The sequence below is a fragment of the Nicrophorus vespilloides genome, unplaced genomic scaffold (genome assembly GCF_001412225.1).
Source record: "Nicrophorus vespilloides isolate i.1.1-1 unplaced genomic scaffold, Nicve_v1.0, whole genome shotgun sequence".
In the NCBI taxonomy this organism is placed as follows: Eukaryota; Metazoa; Arthropoda; class Insecta; order Coleoptera; family Silphidae; genus Nicrophorus; species Nicrophorus vespilloides.
In genome coordinates, this window is record NW_017095935.1 from 93342 (window position 1) to 117503 (window position 24162).

General features: G+C 33.4%; 5 protein-coding genes across 9 annotated transcripts; 3 read left to right on the forward strand and 2 right to left on the reverse strand.

Annotated features, from left to right (window-relative positions):
* Nucleotides 1–297: 297 nt before the first annotated feature.
* On the reverse strand, nucleotides 298–4352 carry LOC108568849 (DCN1-like protein 4). 4 transcript variants are annotated; one of them, XM_017930187.1, is made up of 5 exons: nucleotides 4069–4352; nucleotides 3562–3681; nucleotides 894–1254; nucleotides 597–804; nucleotides 298–532 (listed from the first exon to the last, which is right to left on the reverse strand). In XM_017930187.1, exons 2-5 carry the CDS (start codon nucleotides 3648–3650, stop codon nucleotides 459–461), a joined length of 732 nt encoding a protein of 243 aa, XP_017785676.1. In that variant the 5' UTR covers nucleotides 3651–3681; nucleotides 4069–4352; the 3' UTR covers nucleotides 298–458. The 4 variants fall into 4 exon arrangements, with proteins under 4 accessions (XP_017785676.1, XP_017785677.1, XP_017785678.1 ...); XM_017930188.1 differs by lacking the exon at nucleotides 4069–4352 and adding an exon at nucleotides 3803–4060; XM_017930189.1 differs by lacking the exons at nucleotides 3562–3681; nucleotides 4069–4352 and adding an exon at nucleotides 1424–1598.
* Nucleotides 4353–4523: 171 nt separating this feature from the next.
* On the forward strand, nucleotides 4524–8242 carry LOC108568847. Its single transcript, XM_017930184.1, has 3 exons — nucleotides 4524–5022; nucleotides 5102–7511; nucleotides 7579–8242. The coding sequence occupies exons 1-3, from the start codon at nucleotides 4881–4883 to the stop codon at nucleotides 7661–7663; spliced, it is 2637 nt and encodes an 878-aa protein (XP_017785673.1). The 5' UTR covers nucleotides 4524–4880; the 3' UTR covers nucleotides 7664–8242.
* Nucleotides 8243–8567: 325 nt separating this feature from the next.
* Nucleotides 8568–10440, reverse strand: LOC108568823 (MAPK/MAK/MRK overlapping kinase-like; the record flags this gene model as incomplete). The annotated part of the gene is made up of 10 exons (XM_017930123.1): nucleotides 8568–8688; nucleotides 8744–8964; nucleotides 9015–9117; nucleotides 9173–9343; nucleotides 9393–9497; nucleotides 9551–9727; nucleotides 9801–9935; nucleotides 9992–10072; nucleotides 10137–10226; nucleotides 10289–10440. Coding segments are annotated over 10 exons (1356 nt in total), but the record flags the coding sequence as incomplete, so codon positions are not given.
* A 1999-nt stretch (nucleotides 10441–12439) lies between these two features.
* On the forward strand, nucleotides 12440–18724 carry LOC108568851 (double-stranded RNA-specific editase Adar). Its single transcript, XM_017930192.1, has 7 exons — nucleotides 12440–12722; nucleotides 14691–15194; nucleotides 15357–15492; nucleotides 16107–16354; nucleotides 16427–16844; nucleotides 18104–18443; nucleotides 18608–18724. The coding sequence occupies exons 1-7, from the start codon at nucleotides 12668–12670 to the stop codon at nucleotides 18698–18700; spliced, it is 1794 nt and encodes a 597-aa protein (XP_017785681.1). The 5' UTR covers nucleotides 12440–12667; the 3' UTR covers nucleotides 18701–18724.
* Nucleotides 18725–19002: 278 nt separating this feature from the next.
* Nucleotides 19003–20575, forward strand: LOC108568852 (inhibitor of growth protein 3). Of its 2 annotated transcripts, XM_017930194.1 has the most exons (4): nucleotides 19003–19110; nucleotides 19170–19202; nucleotides 19254–19325; nucleotides 19392–20575. In XM_017930194.1, the coding sequence occupies exons 2-4, from the start codon at nucleotides 19175–19177 to the stop codon at nucleotides 20471–20473; spliced, it is 1182 nt and encodes a 393-aa protein (XP_017785683.1). In that variant the 5' UTR covers nucleotides 19003–19110; nucleotides 19170–19174; the 3' UTR covers nucleotides 20474–20575. The 2 variants fall into 2 exon arrangements, with proteins under 2 accessions (XP_017785683.1, XP_017785682.1); XM_017930193.1 differs by having other exon boundaries at nucleotides 19109–19202.
* The last annotated feature ends 3587 nt before the right edge of the window (nucleotides 20576–24162 follow it).

The following is a 24162-nucleotide window of genomic DNA, read 5'->3' on the forward strand; positions in this document are numbered from 1 at the left end:
AATAAAACATTGTCATTCAACACTTGGTTTCTTTTCTTTCGTTTTTTTTTTCACTGGTTTCATTCATTTAAAAAAAAATAATATAAATTAAGAGTTGTAAAATGGGGGGACTTTGATGGAGCCAAGGGGGGAGGGGGTTATATCATGTCTGTTGTGTTGGTGTGGTCTTAAGGGCGACCCACGAACTTTCATAATTAATATATACACACTACACAAATCCGTAATAGCATCAGTTAACAATCTGGTGGGCTTCTCCTGTTCATCATCGTCGTCATCATCCGCTGCTGCTGCGGCGTACATCTTTTTTCTGTTGCTCAGTCCACACTTAATGTATAAATATGTATTTTTTGTTTGTTTAATTATGATTCTTTTTTTTGTTTGTTTAAGTATTATCGATTACATTAATAGTCCTTGTTCTTTTTTTTTTGCATTTAATTATAAAATTCTCCCTCTCACACTCAACTACCGTCTTCACTCGTTTTCGCCCTATTCGCCTTCAGCCAATCGACGAACTCGTCCAACATCACTGGCCCTGCAAAATTGCATTCATCCCAATCAATTATGAGGCCGTTTCATTTACGTAAGTGTATACTGACATGCACCATCGACATCGTAATTTGTTAAATCGATATTGATGGTCCTGGAGAACTCGAGAATATTACACCACTGATCCTTGTTGATCACCTTGTACTTGGACTGTTCCAGAAAGTGACTGAAGTTTGTGTACAGTGACCAATGCTTTCCTAATAGTAATGCTAACATTGCTTTAGCAGTATCCATATCCATACTTCTTTGATCTTTATCCTGCAATTACCAATACACAATTTATTACATTAATTTCATTGAAAGATTTAAAAAAATAAGGGTCAACTAGCTTCAAAAATAATACTTACTCTAGCGAAATCGTAAGCGTATCTATAAATGGCTTTAAAATGATTCTGATCATTTAGCAGACACCTGAGATGATCTAACCTAGCTTGAATTTTACTGACTGAATCACATTGTAAGTCTGACAACCCCCGCAACCATTCCTCTTGCGTGAAGAAGCCCATCTGGCGGGCCTGCATTCGGTACGCAAGGACGAGCATCACTATGTTTTCTGGTTCCACTCCAATATCCTCGCAGAACTTCTCCATGCCCTCCGGGCCTAAAGTATCCGGATCATCTGGCGCCGTGTACTCTCTGAACCACGTCAGACATCGTTTCTGGTTGAACTGAAGAGCCTCGTCCACCCGATTACCATACCTCCTAGAACTAACACAAAAACACCACAATTCAGAGCCAAGCAAATCATCCATACGTTATGCAATATTTATATATGTACATATAAATAAATATATATATATAAACTTCAATAATACTAGCTAATGAAATGCGTTAGTTCAGTATCATAAGATTTTTAATTGATCACACACATACTAACTCATCCATGGTGGTCAGAAACTGCTGACATATAGAGATGGTGAGGAGAGAGGTCCAAAGATCTAAATTTGTAACTAAACGTGCGCCGGGGGACTCTAAAAATAAGAACGCGACGCGCCAATTGAAACGGATTTTCTTTTTATCACGTTCAGTTTTCGAATGCTAGACAGACACAAACATCCCCTCACGTGCAATAATCTTCATACGATAATAAAATACTCTCTTCTCCATAACAACCCATATAACAAATAAATCGTTAACGTTGTTATGGAAAAGTTTCAATTACATTTCTCCTCCACTAATTAGAAAACGTTTAGTTTACACATAGACATCAAATCTAATTTAGTATTTTTTGTTAAATACATGTATTATTTAGAGACACACAATAACTAATGACGGTGCATCAATTTACCTTAATTATCAAATGACGTGTAGAAAATATTTTGAACTTTAACATCAACAAATCACATTTTTATGATTATATAAATACTTTTAATTTAATAGTTTTATAACCATAAAAACTGAAACTTAGAGCAAACATTTTGTTTTCTGATATAAAATGTTAACTATATCAATAAATAATAATATTATTAACAAAACTAAAGTGAAAGTTAAAACAAAAAAAATGAATTAAACATTTACTTCAGTGTTAGAATAAATTATGTATTATATTTGTAAATATGTTTAATTCCAGAATAATTAAGAATTGTAACTCTCGGAATTTCTAAAGTTTTATCCTATTGATTGGTTCTATCAAGGATTCGATCTTACAACGTTTCATGGATACATTCACTTACTTGTCAAGTGCCCTTCAAAAGAGCAACAAAATAAAAATAACCATTAAGAATTAGTAAGATTCCTATAACATTTTAAAAATAAATCTCAATATTTGGTTTAATTAATCTGTTAGTTTTATATTAATCACAAAACAAAGCTGCATATAATTTTCCTTACAAATCAATAGTGAAAGTATTCATTTTTCCTTCATATCATTATTTTCAATGACCTTTCATTCACATGTTTTTAATCCTGATTAATGTCGAAATTTATATTTCAACGTTAAAAGATTATCAAGAAAAATAAACACTTAAATATCATTGATTACTAACTTGAGATTGTATTGTTGTTTAAATTCAAGCCTAAATATCTGCGGACAAATGTCAAATATCTGTACTAAATATATATACAGTGAAACCTCGCTTAACGAGCAAAATGAATTGTAAGAAAAATTACTCGCTTAACGAGCGACGTTTCGCATAACGAATGACGATGAGAAGACCCGAATTGCGCGCCTGCTACATCATTTTTAAAACTTGTGTACACATATTATGTGTATTTTTGAATATGTTTCATTATACGAGTAAAAATCCGAAAATTTTGGAACGGATTAAAGTCGTTAAACACAAATGAATTTAAATAACACCACAATTGTTAAATTATCTAAACTTTATTTATGAGTCACAAATGGATTCCCTGAAAATATTAAATGTAAATTATTTAATTTGAGATTGAGATAAATACATTAAATGAACAATAACAGGTAATTAAAATTGTTATTTAAAATTAAAACAAAAACTGTTTTCAAATATTACATTAGAAATTAATAATAGATTATTTAGTATTTTTACTATATTGATTTTATATTCAACAAATTGAAAAAATAAATTTATATTTTCATACTGGTAATAATAGAAATATAATACAGTGGAACCTCGCTTAACGAGTTTAATCCGTTCTAAAATTTCCGAAATATATTAAAAAATACATATTATATGTGTACACAAGTTTTAAAAATGATGAGGCAGGCGCGAAATTCGGGACTTCTCATCGTCACTCGTTATACAAAACGATGCTCGTTTTTCTTACAATTCATTTTGTTCGTTAAGCGAAATGCTTGTTATGCGATGTTCCACTATACTGTTTATTTTTTGTCATACAGTAATTTATATATGCATCTGTGAAAAGCTTGATAAAGCATAAAAACATCCACCTTTTGCTGACCTCTCAATAAGTATAATGTATACAATATGGCAATTAAGCATAATATATTATACAAGAATCTTTTTAACTGAGATAAGTTAAACAGTTATAAACAATTATATTTATATCCTACTGTCTTACTGCAATTTGGAGACTTACCTAGTATAATTGCGTATCCTTTTTGAAGCATATCTTTCTTCATCTACAGAACTCATTTCAGTTGTGGACCTACGCTTACTGCGAGGCATTTCACTCCCAGCCAATCCCACAAAAAAGTTTCTAAAATATAGCTGAGATTAATCAAGGGGCACTTTGTATGAAAATGGTAGGAATGAATCATGAACAGAACATACATAGGCAGAGTCTTAACCTTAAAATATGACAGAAATGATTAACTTACAGAGTAAATTGTTTTTGAGTGTAATTGATCTACTTAGGCTGTGACCATTTGAATCTGACAGAGGGATAATGTGATGATAGGTGAGTGTGGTTGAGGGGCGAAAGAGTGAGAGAGAAAGGATTGAAGGGTAGAAGAGAAGAAAAAAAAGAAACAACAAATGCTTGTGTTTGCACTGGATTTAGGTGGAATTATGTAAAGTGAAATCAATATTGAGGGTGTTGGGAAAATGCGTGCGTATAGGAGGAACGGGCTGAGATGGAGTTTACCTGAGTAATTTATTTTGCGCTGGTTAAGGTATATAATAAAATGGAATCACCCCTCCCAACATGAGATCTTGGTGCACTAAATTTAAGACGACTAGATGCATCCACCGTTCGACGAAGTGGGAAACAAACGCAACACCAGTTCCAGTCCTAGGTTCGATCCGTTTTTTAGCAAATCTGCGATCCGGTCATCAAGCATCGGCGGATATGTTTCTGCTGGTTTTTCACCTAGAACTTGACTCGTGCTCTGTTTGTCTATTGCTATTGGAAGCATCAGCTGGGATCTTGCTTTAACCTTGAACTGAATCTGGGGGAATTTTGTTCCGAGCTCTCCGACTAACGAATTACCAACTTCCGGACAACAATACCCCGAAAACTAGGGACACTCTGTGAGTCGGGTAACTCGCAAATTTATGCGCAATTCCCGTTTTTTTTTACCTGGAAATCGATGGAAAGCAATCATGGACTTTCACAATTGCATTTCCCCCGCTTTTCCTGCCACCAATCGGCATTCGACCACGCCACTACAGCAACCATAGTTCCTGTTGCTGAAGTTGCGAACCACAACAAAAACATTGGCTGTTATTGGCTCTCATCGTACAAAAAATAAGCAGGGAAGGGGGAATTTTCCGATTGTTTGGTTTGGTTTGATAACAATTAATTTTGGCGTCACATAACTAGTAATACATGGGTCACAGTGCATATAAGAGCAACAGATCTCATAGCGCTTCGTCTGGTTTATATAGCGCGGCAAACGTTGAATTCGATCAAGGTGATTTTTTCTTTGTTTTTTTGTTCCCGAAGAGAGCGCGAAAATGGAGGGAAACGATAACGCAAAGAGTTTGCAAAAACAATTCGAACAGAACAGCGGAGTGCTTCAGCAGTTAAGGATGAAATTCGAACGGAAGATTGATTGGGATGTTATTTTGTCTGTGGCGTTTGAGACGGGATTCGAATGTAAGCTAATGCAAAATCATATAATTGTTGTACATTATAATTGAATTTATCTTTTGCGGTTGATCCACCAAAACATCAGTACGGAAGGCCACTACCTGTTTGAATGATATAACAAACAGCACAGCTATGTCTGAGGTTAAGGCTGGACTCACAGGGAACGAGAATTTAGATAGGATCGTAGGGACCTTGAAGAGGGGAATTAAAGTGTTGATTATGCTCAGAGGATTACCGGGTAGTGGTAAAAGCTACTTGGCAAATAAAATTGTGCAAGAGTCCATTGGTAATAATTGCACATTGAGCGATCACATTTTGAGTGCTGATGATTACTTCTACAGTAATGGAAATTACAAGTATGATGGCAAATATATAACTGAGGCTCACAGGTGGAATCAAACGAGGGCTCATCGTTTGATGCATGATGGTGTCAGTCCTATTATTATAGATAACACTCATACACAGATGTGGGAAATGAAACCTTACTGTATTTGGGGGGTGCAATATGGTTATATGATAGAAATCATGGAGCCTGACACTCCTTGGGCTTTCAATGAAAGAGAACTGACCAAGAGAAACAAACATGCTGTACCTAGAAGTAAAATCAGGGATATGTTGGATAGGTATGAGAAGAACTTGACAGTCCATAGGATATTTAATGAATTTGAATTGCGTTACGGTGATGGGAAATTGCCGCCGCAGCCCAGGAAATATCCACCTATTCTCAAAGAGGAAATCTACATATCTGATGATGAAGATGTAGACATAGTTAATAAGGAGAACAACTTTAGGATGGAAAATGAACAAGCTTGGCAGTCTATTGATGTGAATAGTAAGGCGTATGCGAACGTTGAAACGAATTTCGATTATAAAGATATTGATGATCCGTCATTAAAAGTGATCATAGCTAGAAACAATTTTAACAACGTCGCGATTTTACCTCCGATGTACAAAAAGAGCGGGTTTCTGGATAAAGGTACCATGACAGATGACGAAGAAAATGGTATAGACGAATTATCGCTGGATCATTTAGTCGGCCTATTTGATAACAAATACCCTTTGGAATATATAGTAGAGATCTACGAAAAGTGCAATAAAAGTGTCGAATGGGCAATCGAAATTCTATTGGAAAATAATAAGGATATCTTGGAGAATTACAAGCCACCACCAAAGCCCAAATCCATGGAAATCGATGAATCCGAAGATGTGGATTATGAGTTTATCGAAGTAGATGATGGCTCTTCAGATGAAGACAGGAAACGCTTGCAGATTGAACGGCAAAACCTCAAGCAAATAATCGAGGCTAACGTTGATTTCAATGATGAACACTACTCAGAACACGTATTGCAATTGAAGCACAAAGGGAAGAAGAAGAATGTGGTGTCGCCCAAAGCAAGCACTTCTAGGGAGGAGAACAAAGAATCGGACGATAGCGATGTGATTATCGTCGATTCCGATCCTGATTTTGATGATAGCGAAGAATTTATCGAATTCAATTTGGGAGAGGTGTTCGTTGCGCAACTGGAGCAGAAGTTTGGTGATCCAAACATAAAATACCCTCAAGGATTTCTACCCATCATTGAAATGCCTAAGTCTTTGGGTAAACAGTTGCACGCTATGTACGTGGAATCGATCTTCAAGCAGATGGACGCGCAGAACGCAATATTAACTAACATGATAAGGGAAGATGAGGAGCTTGCAAGGCAGTTGCAGCAAGAGGAGGGCCGCATAACGCCAAATTTCAAAACCATTATGTCCGAGCAGAAAGTTCTATCGAAGCAACAGAGCCTCAACGAGGAATGGAAGAAGCAAACACCAGATGATATCGCTTACAAAATGAGCAAACATAAGTTGCTGGAATCGTTCCCTGACATTCCTAGCCATGATTTAATAGAAATCCTCCATGCCCACGGTAATTCTTATACACAAACGGTGGAAGTGCTACGGCAATCAGGTGCTATGAAAGTGAACAACCTGAACGTTAGCGAACCGCCAATCTCCGAAGAAACCATGATAGAAATGCGCGAAGCTCAGAAATCCAATGAGTTCAAAGAACAAGCGGAAGTAAAAAGAACGGCGGACGAATTGCGCGAGGAAGCTGCAGAGTATCATAGACGAAGAAAGGAGTTGCTTCAGAAGGCTCAGCTTTATCAGCAGAGGAAGATGACCGAAGTCGCAATGTATTATTCAAACTTGGCGTCTCAGCAGACGCAGAAGTTCGAACGTGCAAACAATGAGGCTGCAAACGTGATCTTACACGAGCATTTTAACAGGCTGGGAGCTTTCGACACATTGGATCTGCACTATTTGCGCGTCCCCGAAGCACTGGCAGCGTTGGACATGTTTCTGGATAGGAGTATCAGGCTTCTGAAGAAGGAGAAGAAAAGTGACTACGGTACTCTGATGATTCTGACTGGTCGTGGTCGCAATAGCCCTGGTGGAATACCGCGGATTAAACCTGCCGTAGAAGACAGACTGAAAGCGCGTGGCTTAAAGTAATGTTCAACATCAATACATGACATTGAACGCATTCATTAAATCGTATTGTTTTTTGTTTTACAGATATAGACTGGACAATCCAGGCCTGATCCGTACCAAGATCCTTCGGACTTCCCTAATGACAGATAGTCTCTATGATAACAATTAAAAATCTATGTGTATGTATGACAGAGACATTCCCGTGTATTTTTGTTTGTGTTGTTACTTCGTTTTATTTGAGATTGCATTATATTGGTACAAATATTTACACGTATATAAATAATGGGTGATTCGTGTACGGTAGATTCGACATGTCCATATCATTTCATTCGATTGAACAGGGTACACAAAGAGGTGCGTCAAAATCATCGTCTGCAATTGTTAAAAAAATACTTTTTTTTTCTAAAATTATTATTTTAACATTACTGCAAAGTGTGATATTGCTCGACGTACTTCAATATTTTTAAATTATAGTAGGTAAACATCTTGAAATTTGGCAACGATAAACATTTTATAAAATTAAGTCGTTTAATTAAGTTGTTATTTTATTCGAAATATATATAATGTTAATGATTTATTATTTTGGGGACGATATCGCTGCCACATTTCAATTACGTTCGTTTTTGTTTTGTTTTTTGTGGATCTTCTACATCTGCAAAGTTATTCATTTCTTGGTACAAATTGTGTCTGATTTACCGCATCCGGATTTACATCCTATTATATATACATTTAAGTACATATATTTTATACGTTATATATTTTATCTATATTATATTTTAGATAAGTTTAAAAAAAACGAATGAATAAAACCCTATGCAAACAATAAACTTTATTCTTAACAAAACATTTAATCCAATCCATTGTCCAATATGAATAATACCTGTTTATCTATAAAATAATTTAAACAAACGAAATTGTTTGGTTAGATGAATTTATAATTATCAACTAATGCAGGAGACAGTTACATAAATGTTTTTATGAACATTGATTCATAAATTCATACATGATATTTTTTTTAATGAGAATAATCGGAGATCGAATGTTATTAATAATTTATTAGTTTTAATTGATTCTTAAAATTTGGGCCGTCGCGTCTCTCTATTGCAGATCCGTTTCGGCATGACGAAGGACGTCGATTGGAACGCCTTCATGTTTAAGTGGTCATCAGAGACTTCCGTTTTCTTCGTCAAGTTACTAAGAGAAGGAACAAACAAATTTAAAATTGTTCACCCAATTGTTTTATTATAACCTTGTGGTTTTCCTAAACAAATTTGTTTTGGCCTGTAGCGATTTCTTGCGTCGCTGAGTGTCCGAATTCGAGTTGTACATCTTCAGATTCTTCTTAGCGTCGAAGCTGCCTTTAGATTTCTTGTCACCCATCAGATCCACAGCAGTTTTAGCGCTCAAGTTTTGCTTGTTGAGGGATTCGCCGCTCTTACACAAGAGCGTTTTCATCGAGTTGCTCTGGAACTGAAAGTATTAATGATGATGAAGAAATAGTTTGAAAGGAAATAACATACTCGTTTCTTCTTGAAGTATTCTAGATTGAAGTTCATGTTAGGTTGATCTCCGTACTCTTGTCCTATGTGCGCCGTAACCAGTTTTGCGTACCTCTCTTGTTGTCTATAAAAAGGAGATTGATTATTGTGTGTTAAATGAGAAAGTTATAAATTGTAACTTCAGATCGTTGAAGTATCTGTGCTGAAGAAGGCGTCGAGCGTTGCTCCTGATTTCCGGGTCGTATTGGAGCATCAACTTGAGGACAGTTTGTCCGTCATCGCTGAATTGATTGATGTGAGGTGTTAAGCCTGTTCCAATTTGCCTTTGGAAGTTTTTCAGATTGGCTGATCTAAGTATAAAATGGAAATAAAATTTGTTAGCAAATTGAAATTTATTACCTGGATTTGAGTTTGCTAAGCAATCTGGTGCTAGGCGTTCCTAACACGGAGTGTATCCTAGTCAATTGATCAATTTCATTGGTTCCGGAGAAAAGAGGTTTGGTTCTAAGAAAACAATTAATAATGTTTTGATTGTTGAAAGGTTGATTTTTAGGTACGTCAAGATCTCGTAGAAAACGCATCCAGTGGCCCAGATGTCCATTTTGGGGCCGTAGTGGCCGCTGGTCAGAAGACATTCCGGAGATCTGTACCATCGAGTTGATATGTATTCGGTATAAGGCGGTTTACTGTAAATACCGCGTATAGATCCCAAATCTGCAATCTTCACTTGCTCGCTCTACGAAATAAGTAACTTGGGTAAAAATCAAAAGTTAATATCCAGAAGATCCTACCTGACAATGCATATACGCTATTGGCGGATTCAACTTTACAAGAATGTTCTCAGGTTTGATGTCTCTATGGAACAAACCATTCCTGTGCAGATAATCCAAACCGTTGAGCATTTGGTACAGATATGTCTTCACCCTCGCTTCTGGAATGCAACTGCATTTGTGAATGAAGAGATTTAAATATATACCCTCGTGACCGGTGCGGCTTACCGCTTCTTGCTCTTCATGAAGTCGTACATGCTCATGTCCATCAGCTCGAAGATAAACACGACCTTCTTCGACTTCTTCTCGCTGCGAACAAAACAGAAAACATCAAAGATAACATTTCATGATGATGATGATGATGATGACTTACAAGAAGTACTCCAGCATGTAGAGAACGTTTGGATGTTTGCTCAGCTTTTGCATGGCGATGACTTCGGCGCAATAGTAAACATCACTGTTACTGGAAAACAAAGCTATAAACTATGAATTTTCTTCAGAACATAAACGTAGTGAACTTAGAACCTTTGGAAACTTTTCTTTAGAATTTTCGCTGCGTACGTTTGCCTCGTGACCCGGTTCTCGCATTTCAACACTTCCGAAAATGATCCCTCCCCAATTTTCTCAATAATTTTATACTCTGTAAAAGAACAATAAATAGACACTTGATATTGATTGATAATTTAGTATTTACTGGAAATGAACGTAGGCATGTTCTTTAGTTTATCCAAAAGTACCAAAGCAAACGCGTCGATTTTGAATTGAAAATACCCCCTTGCATTTGATAACTAACAGACAATCAAAAATTACATACGTCACATCTGTGACAGACTGCTTTGGCATTAAACTACTGGTCTTGTTTGCAGGTATCAATGATGAACTTTTATAACAAAGAAGTGTGAATTGCATAATTTTACTATTAATTTACTATATACTACTATAATATGTGTTTTTATTTAAATAAATTACTTTTATGCACAATTCATACAATTTTAAACTCATCCATATGGAAATATAATGTAATAAATATCGATTAAATATCGATTACTCTTTTCAGTTAGGTTTAAAAACAAATATTTACAAATTTATAAAATAGGTTTGAATTATATTTAACAGTATTAATAACACATAATTATTAATTATGACAATTATTTAATACATTTCTTATAATATTATCTTAATTATACCAAAATAATTATTTTTTTATTAGACCAAGGTCAAAATATTTTGAATTTATTATAAAAATATATGGTAATCTTTAATAAATAACATTGTTTCTACTTATATATGTTACGGTAAAACTTGGTACGACTTGGTTGGTCGTATTTATTATTTTCAACTTTTACCGATATACGTAGATGTAAATATTTAGATATATGACGCTGCTGTCAGATTTATACTTACCATTTTCCGGGAAATGTATACATTTACCGATTGTGTACTTTTACCGTAACATATACATTTTATAGCATAACTACAGATGAAAAAATATTTTCTTAAAGAATTTTATAATTTTAATACAAGATTTTTTTTATTAGTTATTTAGTTATTTTGCTACATAATATTTTTGAAAACGTTTTAGTGCAGATATAATTTATTATATACATTTTAATTCAAGCTTACACTAAATATACTAAATAATTTTGTATACCAATTACTTTAGTTATATTTGGTTTAGTTAGACAACTTGGAATGGATTGTTCTAATAGATTAATTGTAACAGGTTTAATAAAATTTACTAAAGAATTTGTCAAGAAATTGTACTTCAAGTAAATATACAAATTTCAATTTATATAATATAATAAATGAGTTTCCATATGGAAGTTCAAAGTAAATGAATTGCAGTTTTAAAGAATACTCTAAGTTTCATGATTTCATAATTGTATATAAAATGTGCAAGTCTCAGTACTTATAAGTACAAATCTCAGCATTTTAATTCACATTCTGTATTCCATTTAAGTATACATTTACGACCTTCAATAAACAACTCCAATAGTGCAATGTTCAAGTGATTCCAATTTCAATTACATGTTTGTACAATACAGAAAGTATACAATTTATAATAAAATATATATTACCAATAAATATAAATGTTAGTTATATAAATTGTATAATAAATAAAGACTTAAAGTCAAATAAATCAATTACAGTTTTGAAGAATGTTCTAAGATTCATGGTTATAAAAGTATATAAACTGTACAATTCTCTGTACTAAGAAGTACAAATCTCAGTATTTTAATTCACATTCTGTGTTCCATTTATGTATACATTTACGACCTTCAAAAAGAACAGTGATTCAAATTTGAAATTAGTTCAAATTGTTTATTAGTTCATCTTTCTCAATTAATTTAAATATTGTAATTAATACTATTTTATTTATTATTAAATTATAATTAAAGTGTATATAATTAAATTGTGATAAATGTATAAATTTTAAAATTAAACTTCTACTTAAAAGTAGATCAAAGTGTTTTTTTATGATATATTTGCATTGTAGATGAAACGTTATTATTGTATTTGATATAAAATAAGTTTGTATTATTATTATAGGTAACGGTAGTATTTAATAATGATTTTTGTGGATGTTTCTTAGGGTAGTTCAAATGGTGGTAGTTCTAAAGGAGACGCAAAAAATTTGCGTACATCAAAGTTAGGATTTGGTTGCTTGCAGTTGGCAGTCGCAGTTTATCGATACTTTAAGTTGGTGCTTGTGGGTGACAATCAGTTTTGTTTTTAATGCTTTAATTTATCGCTGACTTGAGTTAAGAGAGATACACATATACCTATATATATACATATAATTAAGTATTAGTTCGTTCGGTTGTTTTTTTTCTGTTGTGATTGTTGTTATTAATTGCGCTTATATATTATACAATAATTCGAAGAGGAAAAGATCGAGGCGAAATGGCGAACGAGACGGAGATTCATGCCATCAAGAGGAAAGAGAATGGTCCCAATGGTATTGAAACACTCGCATTTTTTGTTGTTGTACATTCGTTGTTCGAATATCCAGATCTTTTGTTTGTTGTGTTTCTTCTTCTCTTTTTTTTTGTCTTCAGCTCTTTGGCCGTCTCCGTCGCTCCCGAACAATTGTCTCAACGCGCGACAATTGATCGAGCGACGAAGAAGGTGGTTCAATTGTTTCATGACACTCTGTTGCAGATAAATCAATGTAATTACAAAAGGGGAAAGAGAGAAAAAAAGAGAAAGAACGCAGCAGATAAAGGTGTTTTTCATTATTATTTTTGGTTTCTATTTTAAACTTTATTTCAAAAACTACATCGAAATCCAACAAAATTTTTCACGTATTCATTGCTTTTTTTTTTCGTATTTTGCGATAAGCAGGCCTCGTTGTACACGATGTTGGGGGGAATCTCGAATTCCCCCTTTTGCAAATAGGCTCTGATAATTGCATTTTGAATTTAAATTGACTGATTAAAGTTTGAATCTTTGTTCGGATCATCCTCAAATTCCATACCTTACCACTTGATTTGAAGGCACATGTGTGTGACCTTTTCGAAGGCACAGACTGATTATTGATTTACTCTTCACTCTTCTTTTTTTTATATGGTATATTATACCAATGTAACAATTTCATTTGCAAGTTGGAATGGTGAAGGTTATTCGAATATGTTTTCAGTTGTTTACTGCTCCACTCAATTTTATTTATATCTATTATGCTTCCATTTATTTATATTAATTGTATATACTTAACATTTACTTCTAATCAACTTTGTGTATGATTTATTAGTACTGTTTAATTCATGCATGGAATGTTATTGCCACAGTTGAAACTATGCTAAATGCTGCTACTAACATTGATTTTCAATCAAGATTATTACATTACATACGCATGCAGTATTTATATAGCTTTATAAAATAGTCAAATATTTAATCAAACCTAGTAAAATCAAATGAATCAAACTGAAACTTCCAATAAGAGTTGTCAACAATTAATTAAGAAATTTTCAGATCTTTTTGTTAAGAACATAAATTAAGAAATAAAAGTACATAATCGTCAAAATTTAATTCAAGTTAATTTTAAATAAATTTAATTATTTCCTTTAATATAAATCAAGAAATCTCATGAAAATAAGTCAAATTTGTCTTTTTCTAGTTGTCAACTATTATTTCTATCAAATTTACAGTAAATCATTGAATCTTATGATATTTTTGAGATCTTATTCAATAAATCATAAAATCCAATCAGATTGCAAACTTTAAACAAGTTTTGTCTATACAAATAATAACGAATTTTCATATAATTCCATTAATGAGAAATAGCTATAAAGAATTGTTATTTAATAGAAATCAAGTTCTTTTCAATATTTTATGAAAATGAATCAAATTTTAAATATCTTTGTTTAGTTGTCAACAGTTATTTTTATTGAATTAACAGAAAAATATATTTTCAGGACTTGTTATATATGAAATCAATTAGCAAACTTTGTAATTTTTTTGAAAGGCTGAAATGCTACATGGAGAAATAAACAATTAAAAGTATATTTTGAATAAAGATTTATATATAGGTTCAATCTAGTTGAAGGTATGGATTTTAAGGGTGAAACTGTCTCTTTTCTATATCAGAGATTCTCAACTTGTGAAAACAATAGAATGGAAAGAAATTAATTGTATACTGTCAGCTCTCAATTGCATAATCGCTGTACGTTAGGCGATTGTATGTCAATGGGACGATGAATACTCATGTAATGTATGTGTTTTTTTCGTATAAACATACCTTATGTTCATACGAACGTACATAAAAACATGTTATTCTTATTGGATTGGATTAATGTAAAGAATATTGATGAAGTTAAGAATCTCTGCTCTGTAGTTTTTCTGAGGCAGTATTTTGTGTATATATGATGATAATGATGTTCATGTGGACTAATATTATTTTGTCTGTGTGTTTCCTGTATTGGCATAGAGGATAGTGGCGGGAAACGAAAAAAGGTTGATCCTTTATCGAATGTTGGTGAAAGGAATCCCGTAGCGATATTAAATGAGTTGCGGGTGGGTTTAAAGTATGAGCTGGTGGAGCAGAGCGGCCCCTCGCACTCGCCCCAGTTCACGGTGTGCGTGGAGGTCGATGGGCAAAGGTATATGGGAGTGGGCAAGTCGAAGAAAATCGCTCGTTACCATGCGGCCGAAATGGCCCTCAAGTCGTTCATACAGTTTCCAAACAGTTGTAAAGTTATTTCCTCAATTGCGAACAATAACGTTAATATGGATTTTACTAGTGACAATTTTGAGGAAAACGGACTTAAGAGTGGCGGCATTGATATGTACAAGAAAGACACCACGAAGAACGCGTGCATGCTTCTCAACGAGCTCTTCCCCAGTGTTAAGTATATCTGCTCGGAGAACGATGATCCCTACGCCCGGTTCCGCGTTAAGGTTAATATTAAGGGCGAGGAGTTCTATGGTACAGGTGATTATTGCAACAAACCATTTAAATATTTAGTAAAGATATACACATACACACAAAAAAAAACAATAACAACAAACATCCGGAGATGGTCATCTCCGGACTCTGGTCTTTGATTGATGAACGCGCACCTGGTTTGTTTCTTTTCTGTTTCTGGAACGTTAGGCTCGAACAAGAAGATGGCCAAGAATGCGGCCGCCACTATGGCCCTCTCCAAATTGCTCAGCATCACACCAGTGTCCACGACGAACAGAGGTTCATGCAATTCCGAACAGCAGGAACTGGCGGATCGCATTGGAAGGTAACTATCACCCACTCAGATCCCCGCGCCCGTACACATGCGATGAACTATATATGATTGCCACATATACTGTGTTACATGTTATACACTATTTATGTTTACTATATTTCACAGTAGTTCTCTTCAACCCCCCTATATATATAATGGCCTCGAAAAATTTCTTCATCGGAAATCGCCGCTTTTTCAGATCATTTCTGGATTTCTGCATGGAAGAAATTTTTTGCGGCACAGCCAGCCAACTCTTGTTTACTTACATTGACTGTTAATTTGGTAAATATAATAGTGTACTGCTGTAACTTCCCTTCTCTTCTTCGACTACGATTGTAATTTCATTTTTAAATGTTTAAAAATTCATGTAAGTATGAATTTAAATATATTTATATATATATTTAGGATGAACTTTAGAATCGGGTATTATTCCATATACTCATAACAAATTTACAGTTTCAATTAATACCCTATTCTCAAGTTTCACCTATATTTGTTTCGTTTTATTATTTCAATTTTTTTATTTGCAATAATATTATATATTTTTTTTATATCACATATTTTGGTTTTGTTTTCGTTTTCGAACGACTCGTGTTTCGCGCGAATTAATGTATCTGTGATTCTAGAGCAGTGAATGAGAAATTCACGAGTGTCATGGCTAATGATTCTTCACATGCTAAAAGAAAGGTCTTAGCCGGCATTGTTATGACTCTTCCCAACGGCAATTTAGAAGTTATCACCGTATCTACCGGAACGAAGTGTGTTTCCGGTGAACATATCAGCATGCAGGGGTGCGTCCTGAACGACATGCACGCCGAAATCGTAGCCAGACGCGCCCTGGTTCACTTCTTCTACTGCCAACTAAATGCCATAAGTAAGTAGACATTCTACATACGCAGACGATACCAGTTGATGTTACTATCTGAATTGTATCATTTTGTTCAAGGCCAAGGTAAGCAATCGATATTCATGGAAAGGCCGGAAGGCACCGGTTACAAACTGAAAGAAGGCATCGATTTCCACTTGTATATAAACACGGCTCCTTGCGGCGATGCCCGGATCTTCAGTCCCCACGAAGAGGTGTGCATGGTGGGTAAAGACAGACATCCTAATAGGTCGAGCAGGGGTCAACTAAGGTCCAAAATCGAATCAGGCGAAGGAACGGTGCCCGTTAAAGGGGGTGTTCTTCAAACTTGGGATGGAGTTTTACAAGGGGAACGACTTTTAACCATGTCTTGTTCGGATAAAGTGGCAAGGTGGAATGTTTTAGGCGTTCAAGGTTCATTGCTGTCCCATTTTATTGAACCTATATATCTGTCATCAATTGTCTTGGGCAGCCTATTTCATCAAACACATTTATATAGGTCAGTATCTATACTTATATTTCAAGCCTCACCACTTTGCCATTCCCTCTATGTAAACGCATCGTTAAGCATCCTATCACACTAAACACATTTAAAATACTTTCATTTTGCATGCGAAAAAAATCCTATAAAGTTTACACACATTTATTACAACAAAATTATCTGAGTATACGGAATCTGAATAATTAATATAAATTTCATAGAAATTGAATTGTCTTCAATATTGTAAACACCTATGTTAAAAATACGTGTTTTTAAAAGTTTGAACGTTTGATAGTCCTTGAGGTATTATACAAAATCTGTATAGAACATTGTATAATATTTGTAAGTGAATCAATGTAATGCTGTGGTTTGCTTTGCAAACGGCGTTTATCGTGGAAGCATCTTCAGAGGGGTGCATACATAATAACGCCGTTCCCTGTTTCGGTGTGCAATAGCCTCGCATAACGAGAACCCCATTCAATGAATCTTGAATTCTGTTGAATGACAACAACCGGATTTTAGTCACCCTCCCGTGAATATTTGAAGTAAATCCGTTCGGTCAACGGCTATTTTAATATTCAATGATTTCACGTCACCAGTACGTAATATATTTAATAATACATGTGTAAAAATATAATTAGTTGAGAATTTCAACGTATTTTTTTTCTCTAAATTGGTTTCACAAAACTAATTATATAATTTCACACAACAAATTTATGTACTTTGTACTTTGAATTCCATTTTGAAAAGTATTTATTAATAAATTGTCAAATAAATATAAAATTTTACAATACCGTATTTTGTTGTTATCGATGTTATAAAAACGTTAAAGTTTTGATAATGCAAGAATATTTTTGGAAATTTGATGTCCTTGAAAATGTGGCTTCACAAAATATACTTAAAATATCCTATGTATTAATAGACTTAGCTAAGTGCACTATGGAACTTAAACTGTTTATCAAAAATAGATATAGAAATGGAATATGATTATGGAATATGAAATATTTTAAATTGATATGAGATTGAATAACAAAAGTAATAGATGTGTAAAATCTACTTGGTGCATTCTTTAATTATGAGGTACTTGCTAAGTATCTTGTACAAGTAAATATACTTTGCACATATACAAAACATGCACAGGCTTTGGTTTAAATAGAGTTATTGGTAAAGTGTGGTAATTTATAATTATTTTGTTAACTATACTGAATATTTCTTAAATTGGTGAGCTGTTGAAGACATTTTGTTTGTTTACTAAAGTTTAATTTGTTTGTTTTTAGAGCAATATGTGGAAGAGTTGAATCGACTTTGCAAGGCCTTCCACCCCCTTTCCGTTTGAATAGACCAAATATGAGTTTGGTGACATCTTTTGAAAGTAGACAACCAACGAAGGCTCCGAATTTCGCAGTGAATTGGTTAGGCCACCTGCCCGATGAAGGAGTCGAAGTGATAAACACGACGACCGGAAGACCTGAGAACGGGGTCGGCGTCTCGAGACTCTGTAAAAAGTTCATGCTGCAAAAGTTTTTAGAATTAAGTCAGCGATTATCAACAATCTCACCCATCAACATGAGCAGCGCCTTTTACAGCGACATCAAACACTCGATCACACCTTACCAGGTATTTGCCGTTCATTGATACATATTTCTTTCACTATATACATATATATATTTTTTTTTTGGTTTTATTATTGTCGTTGTTACTGTTGTTCTGTTTATCGTTTTTGGTTATTTTCTCTGTTTGCTTTGTTGGATTTGTTCAGTATGTTATGAGACTCTTTGCAGCTGGCAAAAACCCAACTATTCGATGCATTCCACAAAGCCGGATTGGGGAAATGGATCAAGAAGCCCATCGAGCAAGATCAGTTCGAATTTTAAGACAAAACATTTTCAAAAGCAAAATATTAATATTTAAATTATTTGTTTAACTTATTTGAAAAGTCGAAAAAAAAAATAATAAAAAAAGTGTTATATACATAAATGAAACTTATGAAGGAGTAATGAAATGCAATGAAGAAAAAAAAAGTATTAGGAATCAAATTTATGAATTGTTTAATATGTGCGTGTGTCTAGAAATATGATTTACTAAAAAAAATAAAATGAAAAGAAAATAGATATTTAAAAAATAAATTTAGAAACTCTGAGATTTTATTTTTTTTTATTTTGTTGTGTTCTTTTTGGGGTAACTTCTGGTAACTTCTTTGTTGGGTTGGTACCTATGTGGATATTGGTAGCAGCGCGACGTACTGGCGTCTTTAAAGCATTTTGACGTTGGGTCACATTTCGAGGTTAGTGCTTGAACATTGTGTTTGTGTTTATATATAAATAAACTAATAATATTTTGAAGCAAAAATGCTGTACTTGGAAGATTACTTGGAGAGTAAGTGGTTGGTATTAAAGTTAAGTACTGAATAATTTAATTTCCTTTTAGTGATTGAGCACTTGCCTCAAGAGCTCCGAGACAGGTTTACTGAAATGAGAGAGTTAGATCTGTCTGTGCATAGTAAGTACTCTTAATAATATATATAGTTATGGTGGGTTGATGATGCTAAAAATTGGGTCTTTTAAGATAATATGGATACGCTGGAGAAGCGTGTCAAAAGTTTATTTAGTGAATGCAAGCGGATGAACGATTCGACGCCGGCCACGAACAGCGAGTTTAAGGCGATTCATCAAGAGTATTACAAGGTCCTAGAAGATGCCGACGAGAAAGTGCATCTAGCCAACACAATGTATGATCTTGTGGACAAGTACCTGAGGCGGCTCGACACGGAGCTGCTCAAGTTCAAATGCGAACTGGAAGCCGACAATAAGGGGATTACCGAGTTATTAGAGAAGCGCTCATTCGACCTGGACACACCAATAGCTAGCGCTTCCTTGTCTTCACAGAAAGAGAATCGATACGAGAGGTATCGGCCGAGAGCTGAGAAGAGGCGAGACAGCGGTAATTCAATAAACGCATATGTTGAGAAAAGGCAAGCTGTTGGTAATAACGTACCAATAGTAGAAAGCAGACATACAGCAGCAAATAACAATTCAAATATGGTGATAGCTCAAAATTCTATAAACACTAACTCATCTGCACCTCAGTACAATTTGAATCACATCGGTGCTGGGCCTGCAATTGCTGCAGCTGCTTCGCAGGCGATAGCTGCAACCCAGCAGATGCAGCAAGGCAGGAGAACGGCAAGTTTGAAAGCTTCCTATGAAGCCATTCACACTAGGATGAATGTGAATGACTTTGTGGGCAGGGAATTAGCTGGGGCAGCACAGACCGCCATTCAGGCTATACAGCAGGATAGCAACAAAAAGAAACAAAAGAAATTCTCTACGGCTGGCAGCAGCTCTGCCATCCAGCAGCAAATCATAGCTACGCAGCAGCCCGTCGCTGTTCAGCCAACTGCCGCACCCGCAGTCGAAGTGCAAACTCAAGAGGTCACCGACGGCGAATGGACTTATGATCCTAACGAACCCAGATACTGTTTATGCAATCAAGTCTCTTATGGTGATATGGTTGCCTGTGATAACGAGGATTGCCCTTCCGAATGGTTCCATTATCCATGTGTGGATATAACGGCGCCTCCGAAAGGGAAATGGTACTGTCCACAGTGCACCATCACCATGAGGAGGAGGGGCGGCAGAAAGAATTGATTTTTACGACTGATTTTTTGTTGCTATTCCGATGCGGGCTGAAAGTAAATATTAATAACTGACAAAAAAAAATTGGACAAAACGAAAACGATACAAAAAAAATCTTCCTATTTATTTTTTTTACGCAATTCGGTTTATATATACATATATATATATATACATAAACATATACTTTTTTAGCATGTAAATTTAGTGTTTTAAACGTTGCGAATCCGCAACTTACCTAAATGTCGTATAGTGTATTAATATTAAATGAGGTAAGCTCTCGAGAATTAATTGTGTCAAAAGGGAGTCTCGTTTAAATGTGAACTTTGTAACCTTATAATTTTCTTCGCAATTTTATTTATACACAATTATGATAAGTTCGACATTTTGACTGTTACTACTACTACGAAATGTGGAGGCGATGACGAAAAAAAATATGAAAAAAGAAACATTTGCTTTTTGTATTAAATTAGTGAACAAATTAAGAATAATAGCATTTAACATTTATTAAGTGATAGAGCGTGATGTGTATAATCCGTTGTATTTGATTCATAAATAAGTGATGAGCTTTCAAAATTATTATATAAATTTATGCCATTTATTTCTATCTAAAGGTCGATTTAATAAACAGTTTTATGTATTCATAATCATCAGATTAAAGCAGTGCTAAATTCATCTGATAATAGTAGATTTCCTTTCAATTTTTAAAGGAATTGGATCATCTCCGTTTACATAATATAGGCAACTTTATTATCAGGAGGTTTGAGATTAACTTAATCTCTGAGCATTCAACATTTTATTATAATAATTCCAAAGCAATCACCAATAACAATAAGTAGATATTAAGAGTAATTAATAAATAATTTAATATTAATAACAGTTTTCATTTATTTAACATTTTTATGCAATGACCATTTTTTTTTTATTGAAATGAGGGTGATTTCATCTAACATCATTACAGACAATTATGCACATTAATCATTAGATAATTATAATCTTTTGATCTGCGTTATTGAAATTTCTAAAAGTTTGCTTGAAGCGTTTACATTATGATTGCACGATAATGATCATGCAATGCAATTGAAAGTGCAGTCAAAATCTAAAAAAATCCGAATCATTATGCTTTTATTCCTCTTCGTGAACAATTATGCCTAATCACAGTGAAAGTATTGCTGCTAATGAACAACAAGGCCCACACGGTGCGTGTTATATAACAGAAGTTTAATTAATCTCTGAAATGAAAGTGTTTCAGCGCATTTTCCAATGAGTTTGCACATTTTATCCTATTTTTTTGCGAATACGAAATGAAATATATTATCTGGGGCGAACGCATAATTATTATTAAACGATTTATTTTCGTGCTTCGATTGATTAAACGTTTATTGAAATAAGTCAATGCATGAGCAAGTTTGTTCTGATCATATTTTCACCGTTTGAAAATAATGTGAAAGTATTTGCATATCGGGCTTGTATCAGTCGCAAATCGGTCGATATTCATGAACGGTAGCAACTTTTTTTTTATTAAATTATGTCGTGCACCTCAAGCGACAATAAATTATTTTATAGATTCCAATAGACATGTTCAATTTTCTGAAGTTTGAGATATTGTGGAACGTTTTTCATTGTTATCATTATGTATTGATTTATTATACTAATGGGTATATAACAAAACTAATTGAGGTAAAACGGATGCTAATTATTAATTACTTCATCATTCAGTTCTCAGTTAAAGTGTATTAAGTAAGTAATATGAAATAGAGAACACCTCATAAGATATTCTGAAATTTTTAATTTTTTGCTACTAAACAAGAGGTATTTACATTTTCAAGCAATAAATAAAAATTAATTTAAAATAAAAAAAATAATTTATTGGCCAAACATCAATAGAAAAGAATTTTTTTTTTTACTTAAATTTCAAAATTAATTTCATTTATTTACAAGATAATATCAAATTAACTAAACTAATTTAATAATCTTTTATTTTAATATAAAAAAATATCTTAATTTTAATCTTCAACTTACAAAAGAGTAAATTAAGGAAAACAAAATCAGTTGAATTCTTGGAATAAAATTACTTAAATTAATAAATTTATACTTTTCAGAGATTTTCCAGTTAATTCAATGACATTAAGTTTATTTTAGTTTATATATATAGAAATCTATGTGCAATCATTCTCAAAAAATATACTTTAGTTATTTATAATTCAATACAATATTGTTTTTGAATGTTTTTTTTTTACAATTTAAGTTGCAAAATATTCCTACAAATAATATAGACTTTAATAAGAATGCAGCAATATCTCTTATAGTACGGATAAACGGTTTCGCACTGTATGAAACCGGACTAATCGGGGAACTTTAAAACCACATAAAATTAAACAGCATGTATATTTCATAAAGACAATTTTGTGTACGATTTTTCTCAATAAAAAAATAGTAAATTTTGAAAATTTCAAACCGTACTATAGTCAGATCGTATTGATCGCACCGCACTATACGAGGCATTGCTGTACTCTGGAATTGTTTACTGGATGGAAATGCATATAGTATTCGCAACTAAAATAGGACATTGGAAAAGTAAAAATGGAAAGTTAGTATTTATTGTTATTGGACATTTTCAACAAAAAACACTTATATTTATTGTCAATTTTAATGTTAAAACTACCTGACTTAAGAAATTTTCCTCAAAATTTGGGACACAATGGAAAAAGTTTGTTTCCTTATTTAAACTTTCTTATTTTTCTTCTATAAATGTGTCTTACCTAAATATACAGATATGGAAAATGAAGATTCATTTATAATAATTAAGTTTGCACAAATCGTCGATAAAATATTTCATATTAATGTGCATTGAATGTGCAAATCATGGATAAAATCATTATTTTTGTATTCATATTAAATTGAGTTTGTACAAAACCATGGTTTAAGTAGTTTTGTTATTAATTTGAACTAATAAACAATGATTTGATATCAACTTTCAAAAGCCGGAAGAGAAGTTTAATTGCTACAAAATTAATATTTATAAATGTCTTTCTTTGGAATAAAAGAAGAAAATTGGTTGGTTTCTAAACTCATTAATTTTGTCAAGTCAGCTTTTGAAACATGTTATTGCAAAAGTGACCATTCTCTGTAAGTTTAAAACACATGTAAAATGTACAAACACTAAAATGATTAGTATAAATGGATAATACGTCAAGGTACGTTAAACGTATTGCTGGAAATATACATAATATATAATTAATTGTAAACTAAATTGACGTGGAAAGATTAAGTGTTTTTCCGATCGAGGTTTATTTATTGTCCTCGTTTGATTCTCAACTGGTTGTCGACATCACTGGATTCGCTGCATTAACCCTATTCCAGTTTCAAGTATAAATATTGCATTTGCAGTGATTTTAACATAAGCCGAAAAAAAAAACAAGTATTTTATCGATTATTTGTGCAAACTCAATTGTAAATGCATTGGATATGAATCGAAAAAGAATTATTTTATCGACGATTTATGCAAACTATATTATTAGTGCATTTAATCTAAATAGAGAGAAAAAATATCGACAATTTGCGCAAACTTACTTTATTGATGAATTGCATATGAATCGAAAAATAATTATTTCATCGACGAATTGTGCAAAATTAATTGTTAGTGCATTTAATATAAATCGAGAAAAGAATATCTACGAAATATCTACGAAAAAGTATTATTT

What these genes read in the sequence shown, in the direction of transcription:
- LOC108568849 (XM_017930187.1), bottom strand. Translation starts at nt 3,650, where the DNA reads ATGCCTCGCAGTAAGCGTAGGTCCACAACTGAAATGAGTTCTGTAGAT. An exon ending in AGGATACGCAATTATACTAG is followed by an intron (nt 1,255 to 3,561) that starts GTAAGTCTCCAA and finishes TTTTTGTGTTAG; the next exon opens with TTCTAGGAGGTATGGTAATC. An exon ending in ACGCTTACGATTTCGCTAGA is followed by an intron (nt 805 to 893) that starts GTAAGTATTATT and finishes TGGTAATTGCAG; the next exon opens with GATAAAGATCAAAGAAGTAT.
- LOC108568847 (XM_017930184.1), top strand. Translation starts at nt 4,881, where the DNA reads ATGGAGGGAAACGATAACGCAAAGAGTTTGCAAAAACAATTCGAACAG. An exon ending in GTTTGAGACGGGATTCGAAT is followed by an intron (nt 5,023 to 5,101) that starts GTAAGCTAATGC and finishes CCAAAACATCAG; the next exon opens with TACGGAAGGCCACTACCTGT. An exon ending in CTGAAAGCGCGTGGCTTAAA is followed by an intron (nt 7,512 to 7,578) that starts GTAATGTTCAAC and finishes TTTGTTTTACAG; the next exon opens with ATATAGACTGGACAATCCAG.
- LOC108568851 (XM_017930192.1), top strand. Translation starts at nt 12,668, where the DNA reads ATGGCGAACGAGACGGAGATTCATGCCATCAAGAGGAAAGAGAATGGT. An exon ending in CGAGGAGTTCTATGGTACAG is followed by an intron (nt 15,195 to 15,356) that starts GTGATTATTGCA and finishes CTGGAACGTTAG; the next exon opens with GCTCGAACAAGAAGATGGCC. An exon ending in CTGGCGGATCGCATTGGAAG is followed by an intron (nt 15,493 to 16,106) that starts GTAACTATCACC and finishes CTGTGATTCTAG; the next exon opens with AGCAGTGAATGAGAAATTCA.
- LOC108568852 (XM_017930194.1), top strand. Translation starts at nt 19,175, where the DNA reads ATGCTGTACTTGGAAGATTACTTGGAGA. An exon ending in CTTGGAAGATTACTTGGAGA is followed by an intron (nt 19,203 to 19,253) that starts GTAAGTGGTTGG and finishes ATTTCCTTTTAG; the next exon opens with TGATTGAGCACTTGCCTCAA. An exon ending in GTTAGATCTGTCTGTGCATA is followed by an intron (nt 19,326 to 19,391) that starts GTAAGTACTCTT and finishes GGGTCTTTTAAG; the next exon opens with ATAATATGGATACGCTGGAG.